General features: G+C 41.7%; 1 protein-coding gene and 2 long non-coding RNA genes across 22 annotated transcripts in view; 2 read left to right on the top strand and 1 right to left on the bottom strand.

Annotated features, from left to right (window-relative positions):
• LOC138061826 (uncharacterized) overlaps nucleotides 1–17,139 on the bottom strand; it is a 36,282-nt gene extending 19,143 nt beyond the window's left edge. The window contains exon 1 of the long non-coding RNA XR_011135777.1: nucleotides 16,905–17,139. This is a non-coding gene — a long non-coding RNA (uncharacterized lncRNA). The remainder of the gene's footprint in view (nucleotides 1–16,904) is intronic.
• On the top strand, nucleotides 6,923–10,228 carry LOC138061828 (uncharacterized). Its single transcript, XR_011135778.1, has 5 exons — nucleotides 6,923–7,074; nucleotides 7,296–7,391; nucleotides 7,934–8,031; nucleotides 8,553–8,660; nucleotides 9,383–10,228. It is a non-coding gene; the product is annotated as an uncharacterized lncRNA (long non-coding RNA).
• Nucleotides 17,140–18,197: 1,058 nt separating the features above from the next.
• Nucleotides 18,198–26,305, top strand: part of KDM6A (lysine demethylase 6A) — a 160,054-nt gene continuing 151,946 nt past the window's right edge. For all 20 annotated transcript variants that reach the window (XR_011135758.1, XR_011135756.1, XR_011135757.1 and 17 more), the window contains exons 1-2: nucleotides 18,198–18,873; nucleotides 19,135–19,198. Coding sequence is in view for 17 of the 20 variants with exons in the window: in XM_068915960.1 (XP_068772061.1) it covers nucleotides 18,713–18,873; nucleotides 19,135–19,198 (225 nt within the window). In the remaining 3 variants the exon portion in view is untranslated. The remainder of the gene's footprint in view (nucleotides 18,874–19,134; nucleotides 19,199–26,305) is intronic.

Genomic DNA, 26,305 nt, shown 5'->3' with positions numbered 1-26,305 from the left:
ATACTTTACGATGTACAAATACGTTAGGCCTGTTCATGATCCTCAACCCTGCTTGAAAGCCTCTGCACTGCAATGCTTCTTTAAATAGCCATCCAGTCTGATAATAACTACTTCTAATTCATCCTACTATTCTCTCTACATCCTGCTCAGTCTTTTGTGCTTTAACATGATTTTCTTCAGCATCTTCCAGCTGTATTTAAATTGGAAAAAAGTAATAATCTGCCTTTACATCTTATCCACAACACTCAGCCTGTTTGTATGGTTTTCATGAAATGAAATGCTTCAGCAGTGCTGCACTTTGTGCTCTTGCTTCGTATCATATTGAATTTAAGTATCTTGTGGATGCTGATTCACAGCTTGGAGTCCATACTATGTTAACAATAGCTGATATCATTTGCCTTAGGTGATGGTAAGAGCTAAAAGATGAATAATTTTTTCTTTCCTAAGATATTCCTCAGGCGGATCAGCAAGCTGATCTTGCTTCCTGAGCAGCCTGTGATCGCTAGGCCAGCATCAAGGATGCAGTCAGAAACGTGGCCAAAAGTAGAAGCAAGAACATGACTTCCACGTCTGGCAATAGCACAGTTTTACATCAGCTTCAGCTGGCAGCAATATTGTTCCCCTATTCTCTGAGAGCTGACTTCTGATCCCACTGAAGTGAATGGAAAATGTTTCACTGATTTCAGTACAACTAGAATTGAACTCTGATCTGGAGTTTTGATCCATCAGTCTGATGCAAAGATAGACCTCTAATAAAATATTTAACCTCTCGGTTTATCTGTTTGAGAAAATCTACAGTACCACCTGAATTTGGAAAATTTGAAGTATGTGCAGACATTACCACTAGCCGAACTGTGATAGAGCAATGCAAACATGATCTATCATTTTATTTGCAATGTATGGATACAGGATACTTCCAAATAACTGTTTTCTATACATTGCATTGCATGTTATCACGTCACACGTATGTGGCCCCAAATACTTTTTTTTTTTTACAGGTTGCCACATGGAGTAGGCAACTCATATTGTTTAGATACTAATGGCTGATGTGTGCTTTGTATGCAGGAAAATCTGCTTTATTAAATTTGAGATGGAGGCAGGTTTACTGCAAATAAATCTTGACCACATCCATAATAAAATCCAAAAAGTTCAGACCGCTTACTTTTAAAATTGGTTATGATTTTGTGAAATAATTTTTAAAGTTTAAAAAAACTAATTTATTTTATTATTATAACGTGCATAGAATATTTTAATATGCTGGTTACTTTATTGGAAAAAAGGATGATAATCTAAGTCTGATGCAAAAGATTGTGAGTAAAATACAATAGTAAGGAGAAAAAGAGAGGCAGGCTAAAGACTGCAGCTCTGCAGTCTGGTAACTCAGATACCATATGCACATCTTGTCAACTCAGATGAAGTATTCTGAAACATATTAATTATGAGCGAGAGACACAACGGCTAAAGTTTGTGAAACTTGTCCTCAATTGACTTCAGTGAAGCCATGTTGATTTACAGTAGAAATGGTATTTCTAAAGACAAAACTACTGTTTTAAAAATTACTGTTATTTCACAGGTTTAAGTAGGAACTTTTTTGATTTAAAAGTTTCCATGAAAAAATTATCAGAATAAAATAAACACAAATAAAATGTCTCCTTTTTAATTTTATCCTTGTTTTTGCTTTTCTTCTACCTTTTCCTTTCCTCCTTTCACCCTCAGTCTTCTCCTTCCCCCTTTTCTGTTTTGCCTTACAAAAAGGAAAAGGAAGAAATACAGAAGAACAAATAAGGAAGATAAATAAAGATGAATATAGTAACAGTTTTTCATTTTGTAGTTTTGCTGAAGATACATAAAAACGAAAAAGCAAGAAAGTTTCACAGTAATTTCTTATAGGCTGCTTTTTTAACTAAAAATGGTAACTGAATAAAAGGTTGACATGGATGCGGTAAGCTGTAACAATCTAAGATCATGTCTTACACATTTTATTTTGTAATTTCCAGTGGGTAACTCAGAACACATGAAACTCAGGGTGAATTTGATCAACTGAAGCTAACGGCTCAGCGTATCTGAAAAGGAAAAACGTCTCAGGCATCAGGAGTAGCACTGAAAAAAAGATTCTGGGAGAAGCAGATTAATGGAGCAGCGCTATTGGCATTAACCACCAAGGGAAAGATATATTCCAGTGAGACTCAGTCGACTGCATGAGACGGGCAGAGTTAAGAACTCGATAGTCGAGACTGCCAATGTCCTAAATACCTTTCTTGAAGTGTTGAATAATCTTTAGACTTGCCAATTTTCCTATTTGATCAGGCCTTGCCTGTTCTCGCAAAATCTTGGCTTCTATTGTCCTCATTGCCAGCAACGGCAATGACAATTAGTAAATTTGTTATCCTAGTTAACTCTACGATACAATGCATGAAAAAATACCTTATTTTTGTTACAACACGCCAAAACTATCGCTTTATTTTTAAGTGTAAATCAATATGGGGCACAAATTATGTCAGATTAAAATCAGGCACGCTATATAGTGGCCTCAGACTGATATCATCTAAGCAACATGCAAGCTGACAAAATCTGGGCTTTAGTCCTCTGAGCACTTTGAAAATGATTACTGCCATCATTACACATAATGCTCAGACATCTCTTCACAGAAACAGACTCCTTTTTAACACACAAAGAAAAATGAAAAATGTGAGTGAAGTAAAATTGGAAGATGTAAAACCAACAGCTGTGAAAGCTCTATAGAGCTTTGCATCATGCCAGGAAACACCTCTGCCCAAAGACGGTGCAGTTCTTCCAGACATAGTAAAACAGCGCAAAGAGCTTCTCTAGCTTTTCTAAAATTATACCACATAAAGAAAAAAAAAAAAAAACCAAACCAAAAAGCATTTGATGTAAGACCCTTTATGTCCCACTAGCCTCTTCTGTAGGGAATATGATTTTGAGCGTTCCTTTCCATTTCTCTGTGCATTACATCCTTCAGTGGGACATTCCTAATGCTTCCTAAATGTATTTCAGACATATCATTGTTTTCAGGTACACATTTTCCTCTGACAATTTCTGGACCAAGCTTTCCTTTCCTATGGTATTGTTGCCAGACAATGAGCCATGTTCAAAAGCTAAATACTTCCCCTACAAAAATGCCAAGTAACTTTTCTAGCATCCAGTAGGGTATTTCACTGCGTAAGTACATTATTTTCCCAATAAATTACTCTGAAAGTTATCATTTCTCTCCCTGAATGATATAACTGTTACTGACAGATTATCTGACAGTCTAGATGTCAAAATATTTTTCTTTAGTGTGTACTTGCAAATGTTAGAGCTGACAGTCAGGATTCTGCGCTTGGATGAAGTTTGCTTGATTTCATAAAAATAACTGATCTTTAAGTGCTACATTCGGTTGCTTCCTGAGTGAAGATTAACCTCAAATAAATGAGGGGGGAAAAAACAAAAAAACACAGAAAAATCCATGGATGTTCTCCACCCCTTTCTAAATCCTAACTCTTTTCATTAAAATGTAAGACTCCTCATGGACAGGAGCTAAGAACAGTGGACTGTAGATAGGTCAAGTAGCAATGAAGCACCTGTCCTGGAAAGATTATACAATTTCTCCCTCTGCTTAGAAAAAGAGCAGGACATGCTTTGCATCAACTTTAGTGTGACAAAGAGGAAGCCCTGAGGAAAACATCTGTAGAACATGGGTATTTCTCCCTAAAAGAAAGATAGATTTGGGTTAGAAGGCCAAAGGCAGAGATGACAACCAGAACTATGCAGTGATTTCCATCAGAAGACCATGGAAAAAAGGCAAGGAAGGACATAAGAAAAGGTTCCAACTGTGAGCATGAGAACGGGTTCACTTGAAAACTCTTTTGGAACACAGGTATCTGCACGTACAAAACAAACAACGAAATCTTTAAGGTGTCAGTCTGGGATACAGGTAGCTTATTATCTGGATCCCTTCTTTTCTTGTATCTAAGGGAAAGAGAGACTCACCCAAAAAACAGTTGGAGGACTCTTCTATCTGGGCTTTCTTTTACTGTGAAGAGTTGCTGCTGTTTGTAAAAGAATGGAGCCCCAAACTATCAGGCCACTAGGGCATGCACAAATTCATTATGAAACCTGAAGATGGTGTTGACATAGAAGACTTTCTGAAACTCCTCATATGGGGGCAGACCTTCCTTTCTGCATTAACTGTTACGGTTAATTCCTATCCATTCTCAGGAACTTGAGAATATGCTACATCTGTGGTACCCAAACTTGTTGCTATGGCAAAACTCATAGCTGAACTTCATGCTATGGTGGGTGTCCTGAAATATGTACTTAGAAGTTATCTGCATGTGTGAATAAATCCAGTGTGACTCCAATTTTGGAACCTATGTTGTGTAACAAGATGAGGAAAATGAGGAAAGACAACAATCAGAACAGACTAGTGTAAGAACTATTCATTCAGCCTGTTATTCCCTGGCTGTATCTCAGAAAACAAGGTGGATGAGAATAGGCCAAATAAATTGTTCTGGTAGGTCTCATTCTTCTCCTGGGGAGAGGTTCATAGATTTTCCTGAAAAGAAGTCATGAAGAAATATAACAGGAAGTCTTTAATGATCTGCTTAAGAGATAAGACAAAAAATTGCTGGCTCTCTTTTTACAACTAAGTATCTTTTGTAATTGTTGGACTCTATCCTAATTAGCTTTGCTATATCAGAGGACTGCTTTGTGAGCTGCTTGGTTTAAACATGTTGTTCTGTTCTGCTTACTTGTTAGATGTTCTACTTACTTACTTAGATGTTCTATGGATAACATTATTAGGCTTACCTTTTTGCTCATTCAGTATACTACTTCTACGTGTGTGTGTGTGTGTGTGTGTGTGTGTGTGTGTGTGTATCTAGAGAACTTGATGCAATCTCTTGATAAACTGTTTGACTTTCAAGATGAGATTTATCTCATTCTACTTTAGCGCTCATGCATGCACTGATTTCCCAGAAGTTCTATTTTGGTTCATTAGAGCATGCATTTGAATCTACATCTCTCTTTTCTAAAACTTTTTAAGTCTTGAGTATCTTACTATGAATTCTCCAAATGTGAGTATATTCTAAGCTTTCAGATTTCATGTCTTTACTAAAAAGTCCAAAATGTTGACCTCCTTTTCAGCTTGAATCTCTCAGTTCTTGCAATTAATATCATTATCCAAGAGGCTAAACCTCATTCACAGCAAAAAATTACTTAGAGCATTGTACAGTTTAAACAAAACTTAGCTGAAATGGGAGGATGCAGTAATGCTGTGTACTCAGGATAAGAGCGAGAAGCAGTTGTACTTTTTGGAGTAACTGAAAAGAAAGATGTATCATGTAAGGCAGAGACCACACGGCAAACCAGAAGTTGATAAATGCAGACAAGAGTTGTCTTGCTAGGACCCGAATGACAATATAATGAGTTGGGTATTCTCTGGAGCAGGGGTGTGTAGCTCTGAGCAGAAGTCATTACAAAGTTGAAATGATCCAGAAAAGTGATGGGAGTAGGTTTCTGGAAAATATTTGGAACTCTAAACAGAAACTGCTTCCGTTTCCCTCTATATTCCAAAACCATTCAGTTCTTCCTGCATTCAAGGAAATATGCCTCTATACTCCTGGTAAAGAAACAGACATGTGTGTTTGTGAAGAAACAACAAGTTTGATAAATTTAATCTACTAAAGAAAACTATCTGCAAGACCGTGGATACAACTGTTTACATCAGAAAAGGTAACAATGTTGTGGAAAAAATAACTGGAAATTTCCATAAGCAGAACTTTGTTTCTCTCTCAAAAAATTAATCAGTTTCCACATACTGTAACAAATATCCCTGTACACGTTTGTTTCCTCAATACATGTTTGGTTTCATTGCATTTTACTGAGCTAAAGCATATATATTTCTCATCAATATAAATTTGGCCAATCTGCAAAATCTGAAATATTCTCCCTCATGTAATTTTACTAGTTATGCAGAAGTCATTAGCTGGTAGTATTCTCCCATTTTAAATACCCACAAGCATGATTCTAATTTCACATACAACAGTTAAAACTCTGATATGTTTATGGTGCAAAACTATTTCTGAACGCTAATGTAGAGCGGAAATCACAGCCCACTTACTAAGGCCGCAAAGAAAGCAGACAGCAGTTACAAGTTTAATTTTTAACTTTATGATATTTATTGTACATATAATGTTAGTTTATGCCCCTTCGCTAATTTACACCTTAGCTATGATTCCTACAGCTTTGAGAAAGCATCATGGAAACATTTCAAAGCTAGGCTTAAAAGGAAGTGATTAATTTAATAAGATAATCTTTACATTTCTGAACTTAAGAATTAAAATATGCTAAGACACCCAAGTCCTTTCCTGAAAGTTTCTGTAATGACATGATCTGTAAAAAACACTACATGGAAAAAAGAAGCGCATGAACAGCAATTGAATGAGAAGACCCTAGCAATCGAGTCGCCTTTAGAATGGAAGAATAGTGTGGTTTATTTTCCTATATACTGTACAACTGTATCATTTGGTAGATGCTGTTTCCTGTTTCGCCTGCCGAACTGTGCAGAACTATGTTCCATTTTGACTGTGCTCCATTAGAAAAGAGCTGCATGTGCAGGTTAAGAGCATTCAGAAGAGTTATCTTGAAAGAAGAGTGGTTCCTGCTCGTGTGCGGCTCGGGTTTTGATTCATAGCAACAGCTGCTCCATCAGTAGAGGAACAGTACAAAAATAGAGTTCACAATAAAGAACACTAGCAATTTGTCCAACTCTCCTGATTTACACATACAATCTAACTGGCAACCAAATTAACAATTATTTAAAGGTAGTAAGAAGTTAGCAGTAGGTCATTGCAATGGCTCCTATTCTTTTAGAGCTTCCAGCTTTAAGTAATTTTTAAGTTAAATTTTATTCCTGTAATAGGAATCTCCAGTCAACCTGGTAACCTCATAAGATGTGATCATCTTACTGTTCCACGCATCTGTGAACCAGCTCCTGAGGCACTGCTTATGAACAAGTTGGACCTCCTTACAAAAGACTCTCAGGATTCTTCTAAGGCAGCAGTCAGCAACAAGGTAAGATTTATTAACAGAAAAAATTCTGACTGAATTCAATATGCTACCCAATAATACAATCCTTATCTGTTGTAGCATTTAATTTCATATTAAAATTATACTAGTCCTAAGTATTTTTCAGTGTGCTACAGAACACTCTATTATATGTGAACAACCACCATAAAAGCTATCTGTCAGTGGCTTTCATATACTTCTGGATTTTTTTTTTTTTTTTAACTCAGGTTGTTGCAATGACTTAGCCTCAATTTCCACCATGGTACCACCTGCAGTTAAGTCATTTATCACTGAAGGATGATGAGAGCAAACTACAGCACAGGGTAAGTAATGATTGAGAAGGGAACTTCTGAAGACTAGCTTGCTGTTAAACAATAAATTTCATGTGACTATACCTTCTGAGACATCTTCTTGTTGGTTACACAGCTGTAAAACTTTTGACAAAGTACTGTCATAGTCATTGGTTTGGCTAAGAATGTAACAAAAGCTGTCGGTAACATCTGATCATTTCTACTTTTAGTCAGGTACCTCGTGATTTTAAGAGAACATGCATGTTTTACAGAAGTAGTGAAAAACTGGCAGCAATGGGCAAAAACAAAGAGCAGGAACGAGTGACTAATCAAAACGACTAGTCAATGAGTGATAATCGGCCACAGAAAAGGACTCTATTCAATCACTGGTCCAATCCACTTCATGCAATTGGTTCCCTCCCCTCCTCACCTGCTCGTGCCCAGTTCTCTCGCTGCTGCCATCATTTCCATTTCCTGTATACGGACAAACCAACTGTGTATATGGCTGTATTCTGAGGCAAAAATCTCCAATAGGGAGATAGAAATTGCAATCATTTTGCTTTTTTCCACTCCAGATCACTAACAGTTGGCATTTACATTGCAAAATGAATAACCTTGAAGAGAAACACATTTGAAAACCACAAGTTTATTCATAAAAGACACTTAACAGCAGGTATGTAGAAGTTCTTCATTAATGATGCATGTTGCATGCAACTATGCATTGGGAGGAGATGGAATGATAAAGAGTGCAGGATAGCTACTTCCATCATGGCCTACGTAACAGAAATCACTCAACAACACTGGGCCCATTTTCCTGAATAAAGCAGTTCTGATAATCATTCAAATTTTGCAAGCTTATCTGAATTAAAAACGGGATTTGATCCTGCAAAAAAAAAAAATCTCTTTAGATGGTATTCTATAACTTGAAAGATCAAGTCTTCACTGTGGTAAGATTATTCATTAGAAATAATCTAAAATAATAAATTATTCTTCATTAGTTCTAAAAATTGGATTATTCAATGATGGCTGGATCTACATTGATGGCTGTGTCTGATCTGTGTCTACACTGAAGGGATACGTAATAAAAGCATAGACAAATCTCATATGCCGTCACCTACTAAAAAAATAGTGACGTGACTGGTAACAATGGTATTTCAATTTTATAATGAAACATTTGTCCTCCTTTTTATACAGGGAACAAGTACAACACAATCAGCACTAATGCAAATTTCTCCAGATTAACTGTCCCCATCACCTTTGTATAGACTACCCACGAGAAGAAAAGGACAACTCAGTTTCCATGTACGTTCAAAGGTTCGATGTCTTTTATTGGCAATAGCGCCAATTATACTGATGTTTTTGTGATGTAGCTGCTTACCTGTTGAGACACTAGACTAGTAAAGTCCTAAACTTAAGATGCTTATATCTAAGCATGCAAATTTAACAGGGCCTGCAGTTTTTTTTTAATTCAGGGAGAAACATTAAAGAGGGACTTTCTTCTCATTTCACTATGCTAAGAAGCCAGTGACCACACAAATGATAATTGTGTTGTACAACAATTTTAATCTACAGATTAGAGTAAAAATTTATATATTTACGATCAGTAGAAAAAGTACTGGTTTAAACATTTAAATTTAACAAGGCTTTGGAATTATTGCCCATTCCCAGGGGAGCAGTTCTTCACTGTCCCCCTTCGTCAAAAGAAACTATCCTCCTACTGGGGCACAATGGCAATTTTCTTCCTATCCCTTACCTTTCAATCTGGGAATAATCTATCTAAGGAAAAAACGCTCTTTTAACTTCCCTCACAAAAATAAATAACCATCAGCCTGACTTACAAACAACAGAAAAATCACTATAGGAGATCTGCTCACAAACTGACTTTTTGTATTACTGAGTTGCGTACTAGCAAGTACATAACTGCAGATATTCAAACAGAAGATAAACCACACCTGGAGAAAGGTGAACATGAGAAATTCTTCAGACTCTTCCTAAACTAGCAATTTTTTTTTTCTTTTACACAGGTACATCTACTGCTCAAGTGAAATACAGCTAAGGGGAGATGGAATATACCAAAAGGCAGTGACAAATTTTGGTTTTATGACTCTGTGTGCGTGTCAGGCTCATGGCAGAAACAACTTATTTTCCTCGTTTCCTACGGACGTTTTCACTTCTTTAGGAGCCTGATCCAATTCTTACTGATATGCAAAAGAGACAATGGAATGAAAACTGCCACAGAGCTTCTCAGTATAATCCATCTCTTTATAGTGGCAATTTTATGAAAAAAGAATCAAATTTCAGTTTAGTGTTTTATTATAGGATTTATCATATGCGACTGAAAGATGAAACAAGAGATGACTAAATTTACATGCTTCAGGAATGACACTGTTCATTATCCATTTTGAGCCCTATGCATCCAATTGATGGGATACCACCCTATTTTGATAAAATTCTGAAATACAAGAGGACACATTTTAACTGCTTTTAATCAAAGAAAAAAAAGTTGCATGCCCTACAGCAAGTGTTCAAATTCAAGCATCATGTTTTATTCTATCTGAAATACCCTCCGACTTACTGCTTGCTCTAAGAGAATCCTGAATTGTGTTTAGACAAGGATGGAGAATAGTCATCGTCTATGTCAAATTTGTGTACAATGGAGCTTCTTGAACCTTAACTCCCCACAAGGCGCACCCAATATGTCACAGGGCTCCTGCTTCTATCTGCACCTTTATAACCTTCGTACATGATTACATGATTTAATACGTACTATTTCTTGTCTAAATTAATGGATTTTTAAAAGTTGCTGCATAGGCGGATGCAGTTAGAAATGGACTGGAAACATTCAGACAATAAAAGCATAATAGCTTTTTAAACTGGTTATTGAAGATTTTACTGGTTTAGATGTCCACGAGAACGTTAACAAAAACCAACAAGAACAACAGTTGAGGCTTTAGAAAATAATGTTCTCTCGTAGATACTTTCAAGAAAGATTTGTTAATTAAAGCACTAAATTTAATCTCAGTAAGTGCATCTGACATATTCTCTGCTTTAGAAGGAAAAAAAATCAGGTAATAATGTTTCTCAGATAATATTGCATTCTGTTCCAGGATTTACAAAGGTAAACATGATATGCAGTCTAGTTTGCTGAACAGCATGAACAGCTCCTTTCAAGTGTTTAGACAGAGACGCTTAACTCTGCTTCAGAGTTGTTTTTAAAATTATACTATTTACTTGATTTTACTTACAAGCTGAAAAACCAGCAGGCTACAATGCTATTAGCCTAGCATCTTATATTAATACACACATACATATCTAGCCATTGAAACATATTTTTTCTTTCAAAGCATTTGCTAAGTTCTATAAAATTAAAAAGGAGACACCTGCAATTGTCAATCTGAAGATGAAAACAATATTATTAATATAAACATAGCATTTTTATTACCAACTTTTAGAAAGTTATGTAACATTCCCAAGTAGTCTTGAAGGCAAGCATCCCCCTTTCTTTGCACTGTTTCTGAAGAGCAGAGTTACTTGCGCACCATCATCTTCTGTCAAAAAAGTGATTTTTTTGGAAGGTGGTATGTCACAAGCTGCCACATCCAGATCCAGTTCCTACATGAGGTGTGGACACTTACCTTCTGAAATCATTTACATAAATGAAAGCTTGTCCATGTGTTAAACACATACTAATGGACATGGCCAAAACTTCCTGGAAAAAAACAATTGGTAGAAGCAACATAAAGGAATCCAGGAAAAGTTTAATTTTTTCATATTTCTCCAACTCTTTGGAGATGTCATCAAGTACTAAAAGAGATCTATACAGTACAAAAAGTATGATACAGTGGTAGCTGTTCTAACAAGCATTACTTCTATTGGTATTACTGAAGTGAATAGCTAAGTCTTTTGATGCTAGCATGCAAGAAATCAATCCCTCTTGCACAGAGGATCAAGAAAACACCTAAAAAAATCGATTTCTGAATTTTATGAAATAGCTCAAAATACAGTTTAGGTTACATATACGATTTCATGGTTTTTCCATAGTTACACGGACCTGTTAGCATACTGTTTATTCTTTTTAAATAAGGAACAATTTGAAACTTCGAAGTTTCTACTGCTCAGGAGAAACTTGTATAATTTCTACTGACACGTAGCACAGTGATGGAAATTACATGTTAATGATAACTACATACTTCACAGGTGTAGGAATTACCACCTACATTTCAGGAGAATTCAATTATTAAGCCTTTCAGATGCAGCCCAGGTATTAAAAACAAGCTGACCAAAGGGAAGAGAGGGCAAAAGACATAAATCACTGTATGATTCAAGTAGGAAGACAGCAATACTAAGTACGGTTTATAACCAAAGCATTTAGTAATTACTAGTCTTTGAACACTTCCATAAAGAAAGAATACTTTATGATAATAACGCATTTCCTAGATTAGCTCACTTTCACCCCCATAAAATGCTTAGTGAGAGCCTAATAGAGACTATCCTACTCAAAGCTAGCGAAATATTTCCAAAAGTCTTTCAAATAGTCTTTATTACTACAATGACAAACAACTCGCTTTTCAAACAAACATTTTCTGGTTTCAGTCATTACTTATACAAAAGTATTTCTTCTTATAAATAAATGTTTGACTTTGTGTGTTTTGGAGGAAAAAAAAAAACAGAATTGATTTTAGATCAGTTTCCCCAAATTTCTGGGCCACAAGCTGCTATCAAATGTCAAAATATGCCATGGATCATCCCATATCACTCTCGTCAGACCTTTAATGAAAGCACTACAGGAAATGGACAAAGTTCTGGATCATTTTCTTGTGAACTCCTGGACAAAGTGGGAGCCACTGCTGAATTACAAAAACGAAGTGCTGCAGGTTTTTTTTTGTTCCCATTTAAAAACGAACTTGGTGTCTTACTTTGTTTTGGAATAAAGTCAACAGCAGCTAAGAAAGAGGATGCCGAAACACCTACTAATGAATATGGAAGAGTAAATAAATGGACTTCTCCCCCCCCCCCCACTGATCTATCATCAAGCAGTATTAGTTTATGCTGCTTTCTCTCACATGCCCAGTAGTCACATACTTCAGATAGTTCCATTAAAACCCGGCAAGGTGGCAATAATAGAAGTGCTGAATGTATATTTTACTTTCAGCTTCGTCAGGCACAAAATGGCATCTTGTGGGGTTTTTTGGTTAGTTTTTTTTTCCCCCAGTATATATACCTTGTCTAATAAATCCAAGATTATATGATTGCTATCTTCTTGTCACACATTTCTATTGGGTCACATCAAAATGAGCTGACCTACTAGAGGCCTTTTGAGCTGTTACAAACAAAATGGGGACTCCATACCTGCATATGCAAGACTGCATTTTTTTAAATAGCTACGTCAGTAGAGACACGGGCATTCTGTGCTGCTTCATACTCCTATGACAGTACAAGGTGTGAGGCAGCTGTTACCCTCACTTCCCTAAAAGCTCAGTCTGCAGCTGTGAAGAACTTTAAAAAGCAGGGATGGAAGAGCTGCTTGAACTGATATGTCTAAAATAACTTGAAGAATCACAGTTCTTCCAGGGGCTGAAACCATGAATCTTGCTGTAAGCAACTAGCAAGTATCATTGGATATAAGAGCGTAAAGTTTCAGCTGTATCTAGTAGAAACGGAGATACTGCCCATTCAAACTTGGTACCTGACATGGAAGTTGCATCAAATATGTTAATAATCATCAGTTAGTCTCTGCTCTGTTAAGTCACTATTCTCAGAAGTAAGCATGTATCTAAAGTTATCACAGAACGTATCCTGATGAGGAGGTCAGACAGGAGGAGAGAACTCCATAGAAACATTCTGTGACCCAGAAAGTCTTCATGGGGGAAGTATGGCTTTTCAAAACACTTGATATGAGAGTAAAAGTGTTGCAGAGAACCTCTACCCTTCTCGGGGGCAAAAGTTCCAGGGATAAAGAATATAAAGTCAGATATGTTGAGTAATGAATGCATCTTTGAGAAAATGCCTCAGTGGTAGCTGACTTGTCCAAAAAGAACCCCAAGACTATGTAAAGGGAAAACAGAAAGAGTGAGTCCTCCACGAACTCAGCTTCACCTACTGAAGTGCTTGCCCTTAGAAAAGTTTTCTTTTTAGTATGATGGCATATAGGCCATTCAGATAGTTCACAAAGAAGGTCTCTTCATTTTAGAAGTTCCAAGGCAAGTATAAAGAAGGCATGTGGGCAACTCCAAGCCATGAGTTGTTAGAAGATAAGGTATGGCTAAATTTAACCACAGTGTATTCCTGCCAGGTAACCCTTCTAAGTTTATATCCACAGCTGCCTTTTTTAAGACGACATATACATCAGTATCTTTTAATATTCATGAAACCATTTAGTCCTCCTTATTCTCTATATGAGCAGCCCCAAACCTTTACATTCTGAGGACTAAGTCTTTATTTGCAGGAAAAAAATCTCTGCAGAAAAATTCTTCTGAATTTGCAGGGTGCCAATCTTCACCAGTCACGACTGCTGCTCAGTCTTGTCCTCAATCACGTCATAGGAAAAAAGAGATTAGGCCTCATGCCTTCAACTTTCAGGAGACTTACAGCAGGGAGCTTCGTGCTTTGCTAGAAACAGAAGTCTGGCACTAGACAGCGTTTAGTGTAGCAAACAAGCCTCTGATCAGAATTTCTATCCAGAGATTTACAATGAACTTCTGCAGTAAACATTCACAATAGACTTACCACACTCTGTCTCATTAAAAAAAAAGTTAAGATCACCACTGTCTTTAAAAATGTCCTCACCAAATGCAAATTAAGTATTTGAATGCTGGAGTTGATGCCAGTGAAAAAGTAATTTGGACAGTAAGTTTTATACAAATAGAAGAAACAGTGTTTAGAAAGAAAAAAAAAAAAAAAGTAGGTCTAGAGGAAGTCACCCTCCCCTGTTCCAAGCAACATGAAATTATTTTCCTGAGTTTGAGTTTCCTACCTATCAACTTAAGATAGTCCCATTTGCTAAAGAACCTGGATGCTTGAGATACCACAACTAGGTTTGTCCTCAAAGGAGAGGACAGCATTAGTCCCAGTATTCGTGTTGATGCCAATTCCTTCGTCTGTGTCAAGTTCTTTGCAGTGACCTTAAGAGTTATTTTTCAGCTCAAGACATCAGGTGATACAAATTTATTTACAAGGAGAATTTTGAAATTCACTTCTCCTGTTTCTAACATTACTTTTTAAGAAGTGGAGCATTAACCTTGCATCTCAGTTTCAAGCTGCAGAGAAGGACACGCATGCCACACACCTTTTTGGAATACAGGATTCTCTCTGGCAAACTACACTGTAACTGTACACATTAACCATGCTAGGTCTCTGAACAGGTTGGTCAAATTTTGCAGCATGACAGAGCAATATTTGACACAGTATATAAACACTCAAAAAACCCTTCTGAATAGAAGTTGAATGGGGGTGAAAATATTGGTAAAGGAGGGGATCCAAAGAGTTCTGTTCAGTTTAGGAATTTCATCAGTCCACAGCTTTCAAACTTATAGTGGTTCTGAAGATTCTCAGAGGACTTTGGCATTTAAACCAAACTAGAACCTAATAAGCTAGCTAACACTTGATAAATACAAGGACAATAGAGCAGAGTTTCTTTCTTTCTTAAGAATTTAAGGACATGTTCCTTCTGAGTTCGGCTTCCAGGGCTTATCTCAGAGAGCTGGAGGCCAAGTATCGTTCTTGTTTGAAAGTTTCTCTCTGTTTTGGTACAGGTGAGACTCAGTGCATGTATCTCCCCAAAACACGATTAGATTATTTGCAAGCTTTAGCAGGCAGTGTTAGTACACATTTTCAAGCTTTTCTTGCAACTATTAAATAAGCTGAGCTTTGGATACGTTTTGAGGAGTTGCCTTTGTGGCATTTCCTAAATCATCCAAGTAGTTCAAATAAGGGAGGGGGGGGAAAAAAAAGCAGAGTATAGGAATATAATTTGGGTGCTGTGATGTCAAGCAGATGAACGTTAAACTGAGTTTAAGCCTAAGCCACTACCAACACTGAGATACTACTAATACTGAGATACTGAGACTCAGCATGCTTCTGTGGACTCCACTGAACAGCTTTGTTTTGTCATTTAGGAATTCTCGCTCTTGTATTGAGAAATGGCTTCATCTACTAACCTTCCTGCTAATTTATACTTAAATGAAAGTACAAGGTGGGAACACAGGGCCTCATGGTCCAGATCCTCAGAAATAAGCTGTGCCGAAATACCTAACTTCTGGCACATTACCAACTGGTAAAATCCTTCACCCTGAGTTAGGCACCTAAGCAAGTGCTGCTGAGAAACTACCCAAGCAAAGAGCCACATAAACCAGTTAAGAATGAATCCAAATGAAGATAGATGTTAACTTTGTAAATATTTCCACTACTAACAGACTATGGCCCATCTCCATCAGCAACTTTGTGTTTGCCTGGACTCTGAATTCAAGTAAAACAGCACTTTCAACACAATCACATCTCTTGTATTAATACTCTAACCAACTGGCTACTGGCTATTTTGCCTTGGTAAACTCAGGCTTTTTTTTTTTTTTGGTGCTATCTACATTTGCATCAGAAAGCACAGCTACATAATGAGATTTTGCTCTTAAGAGGAGTGAGGTGTGAGGACATACATAACTTGAGTTTGCATCATTCAAAACTGTGTCTTGACCACAACTCCAACCAGTAAGGTAGAAGGCAATATGAGCTTTGTGCACTTCTGCAAGTTTCTCTGCACAGTGCTGTAGGCACCGTCAGCACCAGAAAACATTTGTGGAGCCATTTGGAAAACATCACTGACACAAATTTTAGGTGTAACACCTATGGGAGCTGACACACGCTTCAATCTCATGGGTACGTTTCACGGTAGCAATTAAAAAAAGAGGAGCAGTACCAGCAAGAAACACGGCTGTGACTGAACATCTCTTGGATAGTTTGGCCTTTGACCTCTTTAACTTCATTCCCAAAGGCAGTTAATAACTTCATTGAGGCTTTGCAGTGCCTGGCAGTCATAAACTAGGCTCCTCTCTGAGGGAAGGCAATCCAACAGTCAGAGAAGTCTGCTGACTCATCAGGGTTTCAACTAGACATTGAATAAACGTGAACTACAGTAATACTACAGAGGATTGCTGTTGATCCATTTTCAGCAAAACGTGTATGAGTGGTGAACTGTGCCACAACACACCTGCAGGAGACAGGTCTCCTTGTAAGTAGCACAGCAGAAACAAGATCTAATGATATGCAAAAATCTCACCGAGAAAACCCTAGAGCTTCCTGGCTGTACCTAACAATAACTGCAGGTGAATTAGCTGGGCTGCAAAAAGGAAACGGGACCATTCAGTTCCTGGGTAAGGTGGGAAGGGACAAGTAACCCAAGCCACCTCCTCCCCTCCCTCCCTCCCTCCCGAGGTAACTTTAAACAACAAATAAGTCTGTGGTAGGCTTGGCCTTAGAGAGGGCAGGAAGTAAGCAGAGCGCATAAAGCCCCTGTCCCCCCAATCAGGTTTCAAAGAAATTTTGAAATTTACTTACGCATGAGACGCTCCAGGAAGCCCGACTCAGGTCCCTCGTGCTCTTCTAAGAGCCAGCCCCCCCCCCCCCCCCCTCAGCCCGCTGCTCCACGTCCCCGGGCTGCCACCGAGGCTTTCGAAACAACGGGCGGCGGGACACCCTCCTGCGAGGGCTTCCCCTCCCTCACGCCCGCGGGCCGCGCCGGCGTCGCCAGAGCGCTCCCGCGCGGCGCCCGGGGCCCTTCCCGCCCCGCCGCGCCGCGCCGCCCGCCCTGCCCCCACGCCACGTGACCGCCGCCGGGCGCCGCTCCACCTGTCACCGGCTCCCCGGCAGGGAGGGAGGCCGGGCCCTCCCGCAGCCCCTGCCCCCGCGCGACTTCGGCGCGGCACGCCTCGAGGCCCGCCACGCGCTCGGCCGTTGGCGGGGCGGCGGCCGCTCGCGCGCGCACCGGCCGGAGGTGGTGGCGGCGGCGGCGGCAGGGAAGTCCCTGTCCCGCTGCGAGCGGCGGGCAGAAGCCGCAGACTGGACACTGGCGCCTCTGCGTCCCCCCGCGCCGCCCCCCTCCTCCTCGGCCGGAAGAGCTCAACTGCCGGACCACGGGGGCGACCCTCGCTTCGGGCAAGGCAGCCGTTCCTGCCCTGCCGCCGCCCTTCTACGCAGGCGTTACCCGCCGCCCAACCGCCCTCCCAGGCGGCTGCTTCTCCTCCCTCCCCCCGCCAGCGCGCGGAGCCCGAGCCAGCGTCGCCCCCGCTCCCCGCGCGGGGGAAGCCATTATTCTCCGGTTGTGCCAAGAGAGCCACGCCCCGCGCCCAAAGCCAGGGCAGGCGAGAGCAGCCTCTTCACCACCTAGTGCTGCGCGGCCCCCGCCCCGGAGGTGTTAGCAAGGCCCGGGCCCACTTCCTCAGCGAGCACCGCTCTCCCAGCTCAGAGCCCCCGTTACGCAACTCCGCCGAGAGTGCAACCCTGCCCCCAACCCGGCCCAAGGCCCGCCGCTCCCGAAAACTTGCCCCCCCCCCCCCCCCCACTTATTCGCCCTCCGGTTTTTAAAGGCGCAGGCCAAACCTGCTGGTGCTGGGTAATCGCAGAGATCCTCTGACTGACGGGCCACCTGGCCTCTCAGAAGCCGAGGATCTCTGAAGCCCCGCCCCCTCCGCCTGACCTCGGCCAATAGGATGAGGCCGGTGAGGGAGGCGGGCGCGAAGCGCCAACCAAGCCGAAGCGCAGCGGTGGAAGAGCGCTATGACTGACGTAAGTCAACAAAGGTCACGTGCAGCGCCCTGGAGGCGGCGATTGGCTGCGTGGGCCCGGGCGGGCGGGTGAGGAGGGAGGGGGGTCACGGTGGCGGCGTGGGGTTCGCTGTGTGACACAATTACAACAACTTTGGGCAGCTGCTGGGGAAGTTTGTACAGGCGGCAAACACACCCCGCGCGGCAGGGCGGGCGGGGCCCCTGTCACCCCGGCTCCGCGCACCCCCTCGCCACCGGGGCGAGCGGCGCCGCAGCGATGTAAACACGGCTCCGCCGCCGCTACCGCCATCCGCCGCCGCAGCAGCCGCCGCCTCCTCCTCCTCCTCCTCTCCCCCCCCCTCCCCCGAGTCTCCAGCGCTGGGGCTCCCTCCCCCCTCCCTCCTCCTCCGAGCAGCGGGGCTTCCCCCCGCCTCCCTCCCTCTCCCCTCCCTCCCTCCCTCCCCCTCCCTGCCGGCTGTTGTTGTTGTAATAAAAGTTGTGGTGTGTGTGTGTGTCGGGCACCCCGCCCCGCCCGGCGCTGGGGGGTGTTGGGGGCGCGCAGGGGGGGGGGTTGCGATCGTGAGTTAATTACGCTGCGTTTCCATGAAATCGTGCGGAGTGTCGCTCGCCGCTGCCGCCGCCTCTGCTGCTCCTTTCGGTGATGAGGAAAAGAAAATGGCGGCGGGGAAAGCGAGCGGCCAGAGCGAGGAGGACTTCGCCAGCTTGACAGCCGAGGAGAGAGAAGCCCTATCCGGCCTCGACAGGTACCCGCTCCCCACTCCGCCCCGGCCGCCTCCGTGTCCCGGCTCGGCCTGCGCTCCCTCCTTGTCCCCCCCCTCCCCTGCCCGCGGCTCCCCGCTCGGGAGTGCGTGTGTGCCCGTGTGCGGGCTCCCGGCCCCGCCGCCGCGCTCTGCCCTTGCCCGCCGGGCGGGAGCCAGCCAGCCTGCCCGTGCGGGGGACTGACTGTGGCTAACGCTGTGCCTTGTGCCTCTCTCCCCTCCCTCCCGCCCGCTCCCCTTCTGCAGCCGACTCTTCGGATTTCTGAGGCTTCATGAAGATGGCGCCAGAACGAAGGCCTTGCTGTTAAAGGTAAGAGAGAGGATGGATGTGGAGAGCGGCTTTTGGGGCTGGGGGGGGGGGGGTTGAGGGTGGAAAGGGGGGGAGGGGAGGCGGCCGGCCCAGCCCAGCCGCCCCCCTCCCTCCGTTCCCCCGAGTCCACACGGTGAGTGTGTTGCGAGTGTGCGTGTCCGTGTGCGCGCGCGGGGCACCGCCACGTCCCCACGCACGCGTCCCCGCACACGCCGGGGCGCTGCCCCTCGCCCCTTGCCGAGCTCTCCCCCACGCGTCTCTTCCTCCCTGGCCCCCCTACCCCGCAGCCTCAGCGCAGTGAGAGCGGCCCCCCGCGCGGCCAGGAGGGAGGGAGGCGAGCGGGGCCGGCTGTGGGACGGGGGGAGCGCGGCCTGGCGGGCTCCTCTCTGGACACTTTCTGGGGTTCGTCCAGCCCCGGGACGGGAAAGTGCCTGCGCATCAGCGCCGGAGCCTCGGGCCGCGAGCAAACGCCAAGCGCCGCGGCACGGGGCGGGGGGGGGGGGAGGGGGCGCGGGGGAAGGAGGGAGGGAGCGGCGGGGGGGGAGGGAGGGAGGCAGGCAGGCGGGGGGGAGGGTGCGCGCGAGGCGCTGCTGACGTTGGCCTCTCCCCGGACCCTCCCTCGTGATTTTCGCCCCGCGCGGCGGGGGCCGGCGGCGGCGGAGGCGGCGCGCGCCCTGCCCGGCGGCCGTTGCGCCTCTCGCCTCGGCGCGGCGGGGAGGCGGGGGGGGGAGGGAGAAGAAGTTGACCTGAAGTTGGGAGCTGAGGGGCGAGGGCCGGGCCGGGCCGTGGCAGGAGGGGTGCTGCGTGGCTGGCCGAGTCAGTGGCCAAGTGATTTGTTTACTCGGCCGGTGGGGCTGCCGCCGACGTGCCGAGTGCGTGTCCTGCTCGCGGGGCCCCCGCCGCCGGGCCGCTTGACAGGGAGCGGGACAGCCCGCAGGCTGCCGGCGCCTGCCTGGCCTCTCTAGAGCGATGTTTGTTTCGGCGAAAAGTTGTTGGCCCTGTCATTTAGTTAAGTAATGGCTGCTCCTGTCGGCCCAAGATGGCCGGACAGGGAGGAGAAAGAGAAAGAGGGGGAGGGAGGAGGTAAACACGAAACAAATACGGGGAGCGCATATGCACGTCGCCTGAAGTGAGAAGCCCCCCGTGAACGTTGAGGGAAAACTCTCCTGCGCATTGCAAGTGTTTTCTGGGTGCTTTCCGACTGCAGGCAGGGCGTTTGCAGAGCTGGTGTCATTCTTATCAACCTGTAGCACATTCGGCTGCCCATCTATAAGCTGTTGACAAAGGCTGTGCAGGCTGAGTGTCTGCCAGTCGTATCTGAAGACTTAAACGTGAAGAAAACATTCGTGTAACAGAATAATTCAAACTATTAAAATATCACACGGTTGAAGCAGCGGACTGTGTTCTTCTGGTTCCTGGTTCCTGTCAGTAGCTTTGCATTTGACACTTTCCTCACCCTATTGTTGTGTCCATGCTGTATGCTAGTATTTTCACATGAAGATTTCTTTTTCCGTTGTTTTTCTTGGCTGATCTGAAGACCTAACCCTAAAGTGTGTTGAATTCAGTAGACTAGGCCTTCACTTGTGTTTGGATGTTTTATTTCTGGCATAATTGGAGAAGCTGAATGTCAGGACGTGGAGGGTGGGGGGAGGGATGGAAGGAAAAGCGAGTAGACTTTTCTTTGTGCTTGTGTTTTACAAAATCTTGCCATTTCCTTTTGTTTTTCAGTTACTTATAAAAGTATTACTTTGGGTAGATCAAAAAAGATGTAGGAGTGATATGTCAGACCAGTTAAATAATACACGTAAACTATTAGTGGACTAGAATTAATGTCTGCTCTGTGGGTGCCATTGACACTACTGGAAATATTATAGAGAATTCTATTCAGCTTTGGGATGGGGCTTAGGGATGCCAGTTAGAAAAAGAAAACATCATATGTAATTAGATTGTCTGTTACAGAACATCACTAGATTAAGTTTTATTTTGTATACTGTGAAATTAAGTGATGCAGGCAATTCAGCATATTAGTTGAGTTTTGAGTCCTTTCATGCATTTTCTTTTTTATGCTGGTTGATGAAAGTTTTAGCTTTTCCAGACAGTGTGTATGCCGTGACAGAAGTTATGGGGCATTTTGATATTTTTGAAGTACGTTTCTAGCAATAATGTTTTATGTCTTCTTATTACGTCAATATATAAATCCATATAGCAAATATAAAAAAGGCAAGTATTCTGATATTTCACCTCGTTTTTCTGACAGCTTTTTGGACATTTGTAAAATGCGTGCTAACTTGTGAAGCGTGTTCTTGGTAAAACTTGTCACTGAGAAAAGTAGATCATTAAGGAAGTGGAAAGATTAAAATGTTACTGTTCAGTGTAGATTTCAAAGGAATTTCCTCGCTTGAAACAGGTTCAGTTCTGTTGGTGCTTTTTACCTTTGGGGAATGTGCACGTGTTTCAATTACTATTATCAGTAAGTAGGGTTTTTTTTGTTTTTAAGATGCTTGTTACTTAAACAATTTATTTACTTTATGTGTGAAGCTTCTTAGGTTCTTTAAAATCTACATTGCAGGGGAAGATTTAGAGTAGTTAATCTACTAGATCATTTTAATCCCATGTAACGGTCTTTTTTTATTGTGGAAAGTGTGGCCTTTCTACATAGGTCTTGGACTGCTAGTAATGAAATTTTTCCTTTTGTGCATGGAGCAACAACAGCTAACAAAGACTCTAGGCTCCGTAATTACAAAATCCTAATTGAGTGATTTGAAAACCTACACGCCAGAGCATTATAAAGTGACGTGAGATTTATGTGCAAGTATAGCATGTAAGGAAAGTCATTGAGTCATGTTTCTGCAGGAACCCTTCACAAAGGCGAAAAATGTATTGGCGTTCCTCTTAACGCAAGAATAGTACATCTGCTATTGAACCCTTTAAAAGGAGAGGATGGCTGGAGTGTGTCCTCTGTGTGTGCCTGACAGTGTTCCCTGGTCACCTGCGTTTAAGGTGGTAGGAGCAGCGTATGTGTCTTTGGAGACTGAGCGTGGGGGAGGTGAAATCCTGGGTTGCAAGTGTTAAGGGGACTGCTGCTTTATCCCTCCAAGTACTTGTGTTGCAACAGGATTGTATTGTGGGCATACAACATTATGAGTGACTGCTTAGCTTTTACTGGGCTTCACTCAGCAGGAGGCAGTGCCTTGGCTCCAGCTCTGTCAGGCCAACCAGGAGATTTCATGGAGCCTTGACGGTGGGAACTCGGGGTTAGTGAAGCCACACCCTGACAGAGTCGAATAAGAAATCTGGGTTCTCTTCCGGGGATGGATGCAGCTTTGTATCTGGAACTTCTATGTCGTTGTGGCTTTTATTCATACTCCAGATCCAGACTGCAGTCCACCTTTCTGGTAGTTCTGCTGTATAGGGTGTATGACTGTAGTACTGTGAACTAATTGGGTCCTACTGCTGTGTGTAACAAATCAAAAGAGCAGGTATGACATCAGATCTATACAGTATTTATGAAGTAGTGGAAATATAGACTAAAGGTCAGGAATATTGTATTGCTGATCCATGTATTGGATACATGATAAGTCAGACAAAATCAAAACTTTCTATAATGATGTACATGTGTGATAAAGGAATAGAATTTTCTATGGTCAAAAATGTGTGTGCGCTTTTTGCGGGGGGGGGGGAAGTCTGAAAGTTGTAGTTTGCAATGTGTGCTTGTTTTGAAATTCTTTGCAGCTACTGTGGTTTGGCTGTGGGGGGGTGGGGAGCAGAATTAGGAGAGATCTCTTTCAAACTGGTTGAAATGCTGAAAATCTAATGCAACTAGCCTTGTGTAAGTTGAGAGTGCTCGCTGTTATGCTCCTGCAGTTGACAAGAACGTTAATGTGTGTGGGGGGGGAACCTGCTGGTATCTTGATGTCTCTTTCTCCCAGGAAGATGTTTGTTCTCCCAGGAAGTGAAGCTTAAATATTACACAGGGAGGGGAAGCATGCATCATATTGGAAGTGAATTGCAAAGAAAGTTTTTCTTTTTTTTTTTCCCCCCCTTTTTTCCTTATGATACTTCCACTGTTTAGCCAAAGTTGACGTTTTTCTTTTCTTCCAGTGACAAACTTTCATTTAATAAGCTATAGCATATATAGAGTAGATCTAGATTTTATACATATGCACGTTGGTATAGCTTGTATAATTTATTGGGTTTAAGATGTTTGGTAATTCCTGTTCATTGAGTTGAATCAGTTTGTCATATCATATAGACAAAAATTGAAGCATGTTTGTATTTAAAAGTATTGATGATTGAAGTCTTGATTTAAAGAGAGTTGAAGTGCTCCGTGTACTCTATGTATGTAGTTTTTCTGGTGTCTGTATTACCTTTTGTGGTTCTGCAGCCCTTTAGTTTTTCAGCTGTGTTTTTAAAAACAATTCCTTTTGTGCAAAGGCCACACATGTTGACAAACATGACAGATTGATTATCTGTGCTTTTAGTAAGCACTAAAAATAAGTGTAGAGTGACACTATTTTTTCATCTTTCTCATAGGTATTGCCTGTTTAAAAATAGTTCTGGACAAGTGAATTAATATATATTGACTTTGTCCCTTTAGTGTTGACATTAATGTTAATTTTCTGTTAATCTATAATTAAACATCCTTAGTTTTAATTATAACAGACCGTTTGAAAAATCATGAAGGAGAACATTTTAGCAGATTAGTCTAGGTGTAGTAAAGGTGTTTTGTAATATCTTTGAAAACATTTTGGGTTGATGTGTTTTTTATCAAAACAAAGAAATATTACTTTAAAAACAATTACCGAGTTTACCTAATGTAGTGGCAGTACTCAGAATTGGAAAACAAGGAATTGGTACCATGAGACTTTTGTAAAGCATTTCAGGGAGTGGGCAGCCTCTACAGTTTCTATAAATTTATGTCTGAGCTGTTCCTTTATATCTTTTTAAACACATATTGCATATTTTGTTTGTTTATTATCTTGCATATTTTCCATTAGTGTGGAACGAGTTGAAATTGGTTAATGCTTTGGAAATTGTGATATGGGTGGAACTGGTATTCTAACCCTTTTTGAAGGTGTTTGGAAGTTGAAAGGTTTGCAGTAAAATTTTTAACTGTATTGATAGGATAATTCAGGCTGGTGTATGGATTTTCAAAATCTTTTTATGCTCTTTGTGCTTTATGCTAATAGAGTAGGATTTTTTTTTTAGGATCCAGTGAAGGTAATGGTTGAGCACATTGTGTTACTTGTGGTTGTACCATATTTATATGTAAAAAATATAGGATGTTTTTAAATACAAATACTGTATGATATTTCTGTATCCTGGTACTAAAGACTGGGTTATTCTCTACCGTGTTTGTAGAATTAGGTATTAAAAATTATGATTTTTTTTTGGATGGGCATTATACACTCCTACTAACACAAGAAATTGTATGTTTTATTGTTCATAACTTACATTCTTGAAGTCTTCTTGAATGTTTTGAACCTTTCTTAAGTTTAAAGTGCAATATTATTATTTCTTGGGGCAAGAAAATTAATGATAGAAATTTTTAGTTTTCATTTTAATACATTAGCAAAAAGGTAAGGAAGAGGCAAATCTCTTTAACAACATGAATTTGGAGAAATGTAAAGATTGCAAGACAACTAGCATATTGGTATTTGCATTTCAGTAAGTTTTATTTCAGCTATCAAGAGACTATTCATAGGGAATACAGTACAAGATTTTTCTTTGTTATAGTAGCTTTTAAAAATGTTTCTTATGGAGTAAGTGTTGTTACATGTTGTAGCTTTTAAGGTCTACTCTGCAGAGTCAGTGGAGGCTGAAGTGATCCATTTTTCTAAGTGATACGTATGCATAAACTAAGATAATTCATGCCGCACCAACTTCATAATCAAATAGACTAGGCAGGCAGCAATTTGGGATGTAGAAGAAAGAAGTATTACTGGATTTATCGGAACCTCAGTTCCTGTTAAAATAAAATAATTCTTGAAGGTTATAACAAAAACCTGTTTCATCTTTGCTGCAGGTTTTCTTTTCTTCAGTTCCGTTCCAATAATTTAACCGTTGAGGTTCTTCTGTTGATCCTTTTGTGGTTCATGATACTCGTGCATTCCAGCTTTATAAGTTCCTAAAACTCTTAGGTACTGTGTCTACAGAACAAATAGACAATCTCAAGCTTCTGTCCATACATAACATTCAGGTGTGCGTTCTGCTCATGAAAGTCATGGCTTTCTGACTCTTGTCAGCCTTTATATCTGTCTATTCACTGTAGTGGGTTGAGTGGACTATGTTAATTATAGAGGCAATACTGTTTGCAAGTGTTATTACCATCTGAAGCTTTGAAAGCATCATCTAAAAGTTGTACTATGTATTTTATGTATATGATTTTAGAGAACAGTAGGTGTTTAATACTTGGACAGCTCTGTGCTTGTAGAATCATTTGTTTTAATTACATTAGTCCAATGGTATGAAGATTATGGGGATCCATGGCAAATATTTACAGCTGTAAAGTGATTTTTATAGTGATTAACATTTATCACAAGACTTCTCAGTGCCAAAATTATATGCCGTAATCCACTGTCATTCTTTATCCCATTGAGAATTAGGCAATCTAACGTTCTGTGGAGAAACTCAGCTGTAGTTTCCAACCTTACAGATTCATGAGTTAGGCTTTGCATCGATCAGTGGTTAGTGAACAAATATTGCTGTTCCTACTTCTCAGTTCATATGATTTTTGGGGGTGATGGGAGGGATTTTACAATGTTTTCAACAGATTGAAAAGAGAAGAGATGCTTATTTAGTAGTTTGTGAAAACTAAAAGTTGTGTAAAAACTAGTTACTGCTGTAAAGAGGTTAGCTCAACTTCTGTGGAAATGATTATAGCAGAAGTTATGAGACTGTCAGAGGTGAATGCATTGTTTAGCTAGGTAACAGGTTTTATTATTTGATCAGATAACACCGGAAGCTAATCCATGCTCATCCTGAATACAGTACAGGGATATGTATATATCTTTCAGCCTTTTAATTTCAGACCTATATCTTGTGTTTCATGTCTACAACTCATGCAAGTTACTTTTTGTTTCAAGTCTCCCTTCTTGATGAGATTCT

The sequence above is a fragment of the Struthio camelus genome, chromosome 1 (genome assembly GCF_040807025.1).
Source record: "Struthio camelus isolate bStrCam1 chromosome 1, bStrCam1.hap1, whole genome shotgun sequence".
Classification (NCBI taxonomy): Eukaryota; Metazoa; Chordata; class Aves; order Struthioniformes; family Struthionidae; genus Struthio; species Struthio camelus.
Note: the sequence above shows the minus strand (reverse complement) of the source record. Positions and strands in the feature narration are given on the sequence as shown.